This window comes from Pseudomyrmex gracilis, unplaced genomic scaffold, assembly GCF_002006095.1.
Source record: "Pseudomyrmex gracilis isolate BER0280 unplaced genomic scaffold, ASM200609v1 scaffold_27, whole genome shotgun sequence".
Classification (NCBI taxonomy): domain Eukaryota; kingdom Metazoa; phylum Arthropoda; class Insecta; order Hymenoptera; family Formicidae; genus Pseudomyrmex; species Pseudomyrmex gracilis.
In genome coordinates, this window is record NW_018020611.1 from 1,103,289 (window position 1) to 1,114,236 (window position 10,948).

At 41.5% G+C, this 10,948-nt stretch overlaps 1 protein-coding gene across 8 annotated transcripts; it reads right to left on the reverse strand.

Moving 5' to 3' along the window:
* Window positions 1-5: 5 nt before the first annotated feature.
* Window positions 6-10,732, reverse strand: LOC109852290 (uncharacterized protein DDB_G0284459-like). 8 transcript variants are annotated; one of them, XM_020423324.1, is made up of 18 exons: window positions 9,984-10,732; window positions 9,326-9,585; window positions 9,053-9,226; window positions 8,828-8,967; window positions 8,567-8,751; window positions 8,344-8,480; window positions 8,114-8,233; window positions 7,751-8,032; window positions 7,554-7,665; window positions 7,194-7,248; window positions 6,847-7,128; window positions 6,585-6,728; window positions 6,295-6,441; window positions 6,063-6,208; window positions 5,667-5,996; window positions 3,801-5,553; window positions 2,843-3,628; window positions 6-1,272 (listed from the first exon to the last, which is right to left on the reverse strand). In XM_020423324.1, the coding sequence occupies exons 1-18, from the start codon at window positions 10,266-10,268 to the stop codon at window positions 1,019-1,021; spliced, it is 5,592 nt and encodes a 1,863-aa protein (XP_020278913.1). In that variant the 5' UTR covers window positions 10,269-10,732; the 3' UTR covers window positions 6-1,018. The 8 variants fall into 8 exon arrangements, with proteins under 8 accessions (XP_020278913.1, XP_020278914.1, XP_020278912.1 ...); XM_020423325.1 differs by having other exon boundaries at window positions 6,585-6,761; window positions 9,326-9,549; window positions 9,984-10,731; XM_020423323.1 differs by having other exon boundaries at window positions 6,585-6,761; window positions 7,554-7,641; window positions 9,984-10,731.
* Window positions 10,733-10,948: the final 216 nt, after the last annotated feature.

Sequence of the window (10,948 nt, forward strand, 5' to 3'; positions counted from 1 at the left end):
TTGTTTCACACACAGGGTAAATACTTATTGAACGTTCTATTGATTCTCTTTTGATATCGTATTATATGTGTAATGATGACAGAGAAAAGAATAAGTTCATATGCACAAGTACGATAACAATAACACTGTCGCGTCATACGCTTCTATACTTGTTTTACCGTATAAAAAGTACTTTAATTACAATACAATAAGAAACATTGCAGCGTACATTTGTTGAATTATGTATACATATATATACCTTCTTTTTGATGTGTGTGTTTGTTTGTGTGTGCTACTGTTGGATTACTTAGATGAATATAGACTATTGAGGAGAATGTAAATAATACAGAGACACATAGAGGTAATAGACGCTTCAAGTAGATAAAAACGCGTTTTTACTTTTATTGAAAAAAAAAAGAAAAAAAAACAAAGGAGTGCGTATAAGTCTATTTGTATATAATCACGCACATTGTATATATATATATATATATATTTATATATATATATATATATTTTATTTTGTCGAGTGGCGTCCGCTGACTCTCGCTAGTGTAAAGCTCTCGCAGTTGCAAACGCAATGTGTAGCTCCTCATTTTTTTTTTTTTTTCGATACTTGTACAATATAATAACTTTACAATTGCATTTATTTATAGAGTGTTGACGAGACCGAATTTTTACAAATGTTCGTCAGTCTCGCCACAGGTGAAGGAGTTTTCGCTTCCTAATTATTAATTAACGGTACACATATACAGTGACATCGTTTCTCTCCGATCCGACAGATTGCCTGATCGTCGCTCGGAGTATTTTCTTCTTCTTCCCGTTTGTTCGTTAGAGTCGCTAACATTCAAAGACATTTTTCTCTACGAAAAGGCATTATACATTCTTTTTTTCTTTTTTTGCTTAAAAAACGCGATTTTTCTTTCGCGTGGCTGCGACCGCGCGTCCCGGACCGTGTCGCACCATCACAATGGCAGTATATATAATCGCGTGATCCTAATATAAACAATATTACGCGAGATTATTATTATTTTACAAATAATTAATTAGCCGCTATCACAGTGGCGGGGTTTGTCGTCGTGGACGAGGATGACGACGACGATGACGAGGATGACGATGAGGGCGATGAGGAGGACTTCTTCTTCAACATGAGGTCCTGCATATTGAGATTCACCTTCTCCTTGTGCGGCAGCGGCACCGATTGGAAGCAGAATCTCTTGAAAGCTTCCAGCTCACGCTCTACGTCGTCCATCTCCCCGTTCTCGAGGTCTATATCTTTGGGCGTGAATACGCTCTCTGCAAAAGACACGCTCTGAATACTGGATACACCGACAGCTCGCTTGCGAGCGCGGTAATGAGTGGTAACAAAATCTGCTGTGCACTTTTTTCTTTTTTTTCTTTTGTTTATCAAGACATACTGCATGAGTATGGGTAGAAATAACTGAACAAAAAAACGAGAAAAAAAACAGAGGCTGTTAAGAGTGAGTTAAAGATACACACGTACGATTCACTACATAACGAGACATAACACTCATGAGCTTCTCAAGTATACTATACCCGTATTATTATATACCTATACCTATACTGGTATATATAATGTATAATGTATAATATATAATAATATATAATATACAATATATATATATTACATGTTATATATAAAAGTCTATGCTTATGTACAAATATATTTATATACGTTATGTATAAGTCCTAAGCGTTATGTACATGTACATATTTATATTATATGTAAAAATATAGAATAATTATGGCAAATGTTCGAACAGTTCTTCTTTAACTTAAATATCGAGAAAATAATTCGAATTATAAGAGATTCAGAAAGAAACTTTGACTAATACAAGTTCAGAGAAAAAATGTCATAATATTGAGAACGTAATACATAAAGGTGTCGAGTCATCATTATCTCGAATAATAGATAATAATTCAAATTATATGAAGATTTTATCACTAAAATTTCGAATTATAGACGTACTTTTCGAGTCATAGATGTCAATTTCTAACCACTTTGAATTGTACAGGTGAAAATTTAGGTGACTAATTGGCCTAGATATGTTTCGAGTCAATCTTTTTATACCGTGTGTAAATGTGTACGTAAAACTTACACAATTTACAGATAGTAAGTGAAGTAACATTGTCAAAAGATATACGAAAATCCAGAAATAACTACCCACACTTATGCAGCGTTTTCTCGAAAAACTCCAACGAAGGGAAAAAGAGAATAACAATGAAAAAAGCAACTCTTTCTTTTTTTATTCACCATGATCAGCAGATAAAAAATATCGTATATTCTATTTGGTGTTCACCCTTGTGTATCACCTATCACAATACGAATGCACTACGTTGTGTCGCTGTCATAGTCAGTATAAACCTAGTCGAGTGGTGAAGTGTCCATTCCACATTCATCGGTCTCGAGCGCATCGAAAAAATAAAAAAATAATCTATTTTACATGTAGCTAAGCATAGCCTCAATTATCTCAAAATAACCCTATCTTTCTATCACCAGATGCTCTCTCGTTGGTTCTCGCACTCGGCATATATATGCGGCATTCATCAAGACGGAATTACCTCGCATTCTGTATCCGTAAATGGAAAAGGAAACTAACAATCAAGACCGAGTTCTAAATTTGGGCGCTACAAACTAACCCTATCACTCGGTAGATTCTGTCACAAAAAACATCGGAAAAAGAATTCGATCTAGTCGTCGGTGAGAGAAGCTTCGTCGAGGCTTCGTCAATCCAGAGATGTGCGCGTAACCGTGTACGTGTTGTGTACAACGTGTGTTAAAGAAAACAAACAAAATGAAAGAAGCAAATTTACATGTTAAAGTCTGATTATTGTTGTTTCTCACCAACGAGGTTCCAGTCATCTCCGCACTGCCTCGTGCCGTTTCCGCGCTTTTTCTTTTTCTTGTTCTTCCCACCACTGTTGCCGTTGCTGTTGACCGCCGTTATCGAAGCAGCGGTAATCGCCGTTGCTGCCTCCTTCAGTCCAGCGTTCTTTATCGAGACCTGGCGCGCGTTCTCCGCGCCCGCTGTCTCGGGTCTCACCTTCGTCAGAGTGACACCGGGATCCTTGATGCCGTTCTCCGCCGGCATCAGCTGACCGTTCGTTACCTTACTGATCTGGATAGACAGTTCAGACGGCGCGCAATTCGGTGCAGTTAGTCGGCTGTGCAGTTCCGCCAAATTCGGCGGCGCGATGCCGTTCGCGTGCTTCAACGAATTGCAATCGGCCGTCGTCGCTGCGGTCGCCCTACTCGTCAAATCACCCTTGACTATGTAATCGGGCTTGGGTGACGGTGACGTCAAACCTGCATTGATCGCTTGTTGTAGTGCCGGACTTCGGATCGTCACCATGCCGTTCTCCGACACCTTGATGATCGCCGCCTGTTGCGTGGGCGGCACTTTCATCGGGCCGAACGACGGATTCCTGATGGTCACCGTGTTCGTGCCGGGATTGTGCAGTATTCTCGCGGGTTCCACCGTCGGCTGATCAATCGAGAACATGTCACTTTGCATACTATTCTGCACCGGCGACGAAGACGCCGTGTTCCCCGAACTGGCTGAGTTTTTGTTCTTCTTCTTTTTCTTTTTACTACTGGTGCTCGTAGGAGCCTGCGAGTCCTTCGTAGAATCTGCGTAGAACAAAGCACATTCGAGAAATTCCTTCGTGTACATTCGCAGAAGATCAATCAAAATACAAATATGAGAAATAAATGCACGCGAGTTTCATGTACGTAAACGCATTAAGTGCAAAACTTTACCAACATGCACGTAATTAAAAGCTAACGCTAAATTTTTATGTACCTTTCTCATTTGCTTTGGGTAATAAGTCCTGCTTAAGTTTGCCCGTGTCTACCACTATTACGTTTCCGCCAGTAGGCGGACTCGCGAAGCTCGACGGAACGCCGCTCATCGGCGCAGCAATGATGGTGGTTTGTTTGGGCGGATTCACTGGCTTCGGCAGATGGGACGTTTTGATCGGGAGCGGTTTGGGCGGCGCGTCAACCTTCGTGATGGTGATCCCAGGCGGTAATTTGAGATTTTCGATGTCGATCTTTGTATTCGGGCCAACGTCCTTGAACTGGCTGCTAAGCGACGGCGAACTAACTCGCTCGGAGGACGTATTGTGTAACTCTGTAGGCATACGTTGCTTGCTCACAGTTTGATTCGTTTTATTTGCAGTCTTTTGAGAATCGTTCTTATTCGATACGTTCTTATTATTAGCGTTGTTGGTGTTAACATTGTTCTTATTGCTCGCGTTGTTCGATTGGACATTTTTATCTTGGTGCTGCTGCTGTTTCTTCGCTTTTTTGGAAGTCGCAGTCTCGTTCGTAATATGCTGATTCTGTTTCTGCGTCACTGGTGTCTGAGGAGGCGTGTTCTTATTCTGCTTTTTATCAGTTGCATTCTGTTGATTCTTGGTCTTATTCTGCACCGTGTTCTGCTGCTGCATGACGTTCTCCTTGTTCTCCGTGCTCTTCTTGTCTTTCTTCGACTTGGAATTTCTCGTCTCATTGCCGCTTTGTTGCTGCCGAGCTTTCCTTTCGTCCGTTTGCTTGCCGGCCTTCGACTTCTCGTTGTTCCCTTGCTGCTTCGAGTTCTTGCCATCGCAGGTTCTGGTCGGAGTCTGCGGCGTTTGTTGTTTCAAATTATTCTGCTGCAATTTGTTGTTGTTTCCTTGCTGCGGCAAATTGTTGTTGTTTGCCTTGACTTTCTTTTTCTTTCCGCCGTTATTTTGATTCTGCTCTTCCGACTTCGAGGGAGGCTCCTTAGTCTGTCCGTTTACCAATGTGAAGAGAATCTTGTCCTCCGCCGGTGTCTGACCTTTCAAAGTGATAGTGACGGTAGGTTCGGCGTTGTTCGAACTCATTTCTCTCTTGATAGTAACTATTTGCGGCGGTGGATCCGTCTGCGTCGAACTTTCCACTTCCGTCGCCTTCTTCTCCGCCAACCTCTTCTTCATTTCCTTCTTCAATTTCTTTTTTTCCTTCTTCGTCAAAGTCAATTTTTTGTCGAGCGAGTCGACATCGGCCAACTTGTCTGTATTATTATTATTATTATTATTATTATTATTATTTATATTATTATTATTTGAGTTGCCCTTTGTACACGTATTATTAGTAATACTGGCCGGTTGCTTGCCCTTATTATTCTCAGTCTTGTCACTCTTCGCGTTATTCTTATTATTATTATTCCCGTGATTGGAATTTGTATTTCGCGCGTCGCACTTTTCAGCGTTTTTATTTTTCACATTTAAATTCGCCGTCTTTTTGTTATTTGTGTTAGTAATGTTATTATTACTGTTAATATTATTACTATTGCTACTAACGTCCTGCTTATCCTTTTTTCTATTGTTTAATTGTTTTGCCGCTGGTACCGAGGGCGACGTCGGCAAAATAGATACTTCCGGTAAATTACATTGAGGTAATAGTCTTTGAGGTACGGGTTTTTGAGGATCGACAACGGTGATCGTCACTTCCGGTGTTTTCTTTTGCAGCTCTATTAACTTTTGTCTTTCGGCCTCTTGCCTATCTTTCTTCATCTTTTCTTCAAGCTGCTAAAAACATTAAGAAATGTTAAAATTATCTACGTCAAATATTGTAATACTAAAAAAATCTTGTGAATGTGTATAATCTAATATGTGTAATCTAATTACAAAGATAAACAAACCTTTCGTTGCTTCTGCCTCGCTTTCTTCTCGGCCTTTTTGTTGTTGTCTTTCTTTCCGCTGTGATTACCTTCAATAAACTCTAACAACTCTTCTAAATCCCGCTGATCTCGTTGCTCGTGTTGAATCGTTGACGCCGTCGAAAGCGGAGTGTTCGATCTGCCGTTCACAGCCTTCGGATCGGAATTGGCATTGGGTGTCGAGGATTCTGACGGGCTCTGCGGCGGGCTGCAGCCAGTTACGGTGCACTTCTTGGCTTTCTTCTTTGTTAGCAGTTGGCGCAGTCGTTCCCGCGTCTCTTTGTAATTCCGACTCACCGGCGCGACCGGTGGCTAAAAACCGATGAACATTTGTTCGTTCGTCGTCACTTCGGATTATCATTTTTCTCTTCGACTTACCATTCCGTGACCAAAGACCTCGCAGTAGCAACAGTCGCAGTGTCTTGTGCTGTTGTCCCTGTGCAATCCCGCCGAGCTGCCGCTGGTGCACGAGTCGTCGTCGCTGCTTCCCGCATCCGAGCAACAGTCCCCGTCCGTGTAACCCACTGAAATCGCGGATCAAAGTGTGACAAAATGCGCGAGCAATCGGCATGATTTAGACAAATATATACGTAGTAACATATATACTGACAATCATTACACGACACTCTTTTGATGTGCTCGACATGGGCTTGCTGGTGGCACGCGTGCGATGTATGATTAAGCGAATGAAGTCTGGGATGAGACGGACCTGTGTTTTTCGTCAGATTCGGCCCGTGAGCGTGTGGATGAGTATTACCTGTTTTCGCGTGAAGAGAAAACAACATATACATGCATACGAAAATAAACTTAATAAAAAATGACGATTACAGACAACAAAGAAGAAGATTAAGATCAACGTTGACGACGGCACAACGTAGAAAAATTCTCATTTACACTTACCCTGGGTGTTGTGATTGTGAGCCGTGTTAGGCGTCTGCGTCATAGAGTGCCTTGTTTGAGTCTGGGTGGAATGCGTATTGCTCTTAGGCGCGGGTTTTTGGACCGGTTCAGGATTGGTCTTTGCCGTCGAAGTCGGCGACACCGCTTTAGGACGACCGGGTATAATTGTTTTTGGAGCTGTTTTTACGAGTACGTCCTTTTTTCGGATAAATGAAGTTTTTTTTTTTTTTTTTTATCAAATCTGACGTGAAGATCTACTTACGCTTAGTCAAACAAGGACACATGTCCCACTTGCGTCTCGAGTTCAGCAAACAAGGACAGGGCGGGTTTTCAAGAACTTCCTTCTTCCTTTCTACTATTTCCCGCGCGTGTTGATAAACACACTGACAAGGTTCCGGTTCCGGTGTCTTCGAGCCGATATTCTTGTGCAAAATATCGCGTATCACCTCCTCTTTTTTTTTGTCTTTATTATTCGAAGTGTCTAGTTCCTTTTTAACTTGCGTCGTTGACGAATTTGCAAGACCTTCTAAAAACATTTTTTTATCTGAGGAAAAGAGAGACACACGCTCATGTTCACACATTTGAACTAAGTTATTATTAATTTATTACCTGGAAATAAAGTTTTACTGCTCCTATCGGCATTTTCGGTCTTATGTTGCGTGTCCTACGATAAAAAAAATGAAGAACATATAACCTTTTGTTAACACTAGATATACCAGCTATTTAAATATACCTATTAAAAAATACAAAAAATATATTTGTTACGAATATATATAAAGTAACATTAAGTTCATAAAATGTATTCTCTACTTATAGCTACAAAAGTCATAACATCATTTCGGAAAGCAAATGTTACATGCAGTAAAAATTTTGAATTGAAATTGCACGATCAGTCAAAATGACTGGTCTGGTAAATCTAGTGTTAATATAACAAGCCTTAAGAAATAACTGAATAATCCATTTTCTTACAGTGTGATTTATTTCTCTTTCGCTACATGTGTCGCAACCGCATCCTTTCCCATTCTCGAGTCCATTCTCCATTTCGTCACTGTCATCACTGTTGGAATCATCACTGTGAATACTAATACATGTTAAAAAAAAGAGGAAGAAAAGAAAGGAGGAAACACTCGGAATACGTAGTTCTTCGAATGAACTGCAGAACATACCTAAACGATCTAATAGCGTACTGTGCCAACTGACTACGGGCGGATTCGTCCTGTTCAGCCGAATCTATCATCTCGGTGGCAGTCAACGCGCCGGCTATGTCCGCCAGCTTTTGGTGTTGTGCTTTATTCCAGTCGTCCAGCAATATTTGAACTATTTCTATGCTCGGTGGCATAGCCACGGAATCTGTTGTGAATTCTACTGTTGGACTTAGAGGTCGGCTGCTGCTTCCGGACGTGTGCGCAATGAGCGATGAGAACTGCCCGTGAATCTCTTGCATTTCACTGAGACATGTATCGAGACATCGGAATTAAAAAAAGAAAAAACAAAACAAATTGAAATTGTTGTTCCACAAGATGTCTTACGTTGCGATTTCGGGTGTCTTATTCAGCATACTGTGCTCCATCAGTTTGCGCGTTGTCGAAAACAATTCCCAGGCTTCTCTGATCTGCCTGAGTCTCGTCATACGAACGGCCTGTTCTGCACTGAAACACATTTCGCTAACGCAATCCTATTTCGCAACTTTTCGCGACACAACGTCGCGTCGATCCATCGTGTGACAGATATTCAAACGGGATGGAGTTGTTTAACTTACTTAAATTTATCCATCCACGACTCCGTCTCGGGCCACAGATTACCGATTTTCGTCATTTCATCATCAAAAGCTAAGTATCTGTGAACAAGAACTCGATATTCGGAGCCTTTCACTGGCAGATACGGACTTTGCGTCAGCTGTGAATGTGAACACGTGTGAATTTAAATAGATTTCGAAGATGGAGTCGAAAACATTTTCGGCGTCTTATAATGCGTCATCTTACCTGGCTGATAAACGTAGGTAAATTGTTTTGGACTAAAGAATCATTATATACATAAAGCTGATACAACTTTTTGATGAAACAATCCCACGTTAAATTAAACTTGAAGAGGTATTCTTTTAACGGTTGTACTAAACGCGAGATCAAAATCGCTGTTGATATGAGTGCATCATAATCATCTAAGAGACCTATACACATCGAATAAGAAAATAGAAAATTTTCTCAATTTGTGCGTTGTTAAAAAACTTTACCGGATATACTAACCGTTAAGAAAAGCCTTCGCCAGATGCTTCACATTACGATCTTGTAGAAGAGAGAACAAACGAACTTTTACTTCTATCACAAATTCCTGCGCCTGGCTTACTAATCTCATGAAAAACTGGTGAGGATCTCTTCTACATAATCTAAAACAGAAGATAGTAAATACTTTTTTTTTTTAACAAGAACTAAATTTTTATCTCTAAATTGTAAGAGATAAGAAATTCTTACTGAATGACGGTATCACGCATATCAACCGAGGAGACTAATCTGTTTGACTGAGATTGCAAAGACTTGGATGTATCCTCCAAAGCAATGTTAAAGGCAGTACGTATGTACTGCCTCAGTTCATTCCACAAGTTCTGAAACTTCATAGCCTTCTGCAGTTCTTCCCTGAACATATCTCTGCACATATCCACCAACATAATTTTTATTTAATATTATTTTCTCTTGTGCTCTGTATTTTAAAGATTAGTAATTTTTTTTTAAGTGTAATTCCTTTACCGTTGAGCTTTGTAAGTATCACAAGAGCAAGATTCTTTCTCGTGATTCTTTCTTCGCACCGGACTCCCCACGCCGGTCGGAGATGAGCACAAGTGCGTGTTGGCGAGCCGGTTGGCGCTTACACGAGGTAAGCTAGATTGCGATCTGTTCTCTAGCGAGTTAATATTGCGCGCTCTGGCGCCTCTGATAAAAGCGTCGATCACGCGCTGATCGGTTGTGGCACACTGCAAAGACCAAGGTATTTGCTCCAGTAAACTCATCTACGGGACAAAATTTACATCCATAAGCACAGCAACAGGCGAGGCTGATCTTTTAATTTGTGTAACGACCAAAAATTCTTGTTCATCATAGCACGAAATACAGCAAGCATAAGTTTACATTTTGTTCAAAATATTGGACCATACGGTACATATATTAATTAAATACAAGTTACTCCAACAAAGAGAAGGAAACCAACAAGATTATCCATACAAAAATTCCGTTTCAGAAAAAAATCAAGAAGGTGACACCAAGTCCTTTCACTTTGCAAGGATTTCAGGTCGCGAAAAAAGAGAGAATAACAGTCTTTTTTTATTCACGACTGATTGTAATTAAGCGATCAGCTGTCGCGCACAGTGATGATCGATGAAAGAAGAGTTCTCTCGGAGGGACGACGTACCCCTGTGGTGACGAAGTTGGCGATGACGGGAGACACGCGCGCGTCCCTGTCCTCGTGGTCGTTCGGCGTGTCCAAGTCTTGGCGCGTACGCGCGGGATCGTCGTTGACGCGGTGCTTCGTTGCTGTTGCTGCGACCGCCGAATCGCCCATCACAATCACACCGCTATTTCCGGTGATGCCGCCGCTGCCGTTACTGGTGGTGGTTGTTGTAATTGTAGTGCTGCTGCTGGTGGTAGTGATGATCCTCTCGCGTTGTCGGCCGTTCTCGCCGTTGCTGCCGCTCATGTCAGAGCACCACAAATCGCACAACACGTCACAGGACGCAGAGTCCGCCCGTAGTTGTGCTCCTGGTGCGAAGTATCCTGATGGCAACTACGGGATCGATTCGCACTTACCAGATCGACTCTCAGCCGAGACCGCGTAAACACCTAGGCCGCGCATTCAGTCAACACTAGCAACCTCTCTCTCGCAATATGGCGGCGTTTCTCAAGTTCTAGCAAGTCGTTTCACAGCGACGGTTTTGCCGTCGCGCAACACATTTCGGGATTCGCGCAAGGAAGTCCGCGTCTTTTCGCTCGCCGTTAACGGTTCCGGTTCCTTCGGAGTTTCTCAGCTGCACCTGGTGTTACTTTCTCTGTCAAATGTGATCTCTTTCTCTCTTCATCAATATACATAGTTACAATACTGTATTGTATATCCGTTTTATTTTACTCCGCTCCGAAGGGCGCAAAGTGCAGCTAAAGCGGTGCAGAACTGTAGAACCAAAAAACAATTCCCTGGCGGGGAATACATTTCCGGTAGATTTTATATCAGGTTATAGAAAACACTTGATCCTCCTAACGTTTCTATTTTCTTTTTCACAAAGGCGGGATTTCTTTCTCCTTTCGTTATAAACTTTTAAATTTGGTTTCTATCGATAAAGTAATTAACTACGCGTTTTTGCGTAGTTAATGAAAATGCCGGTA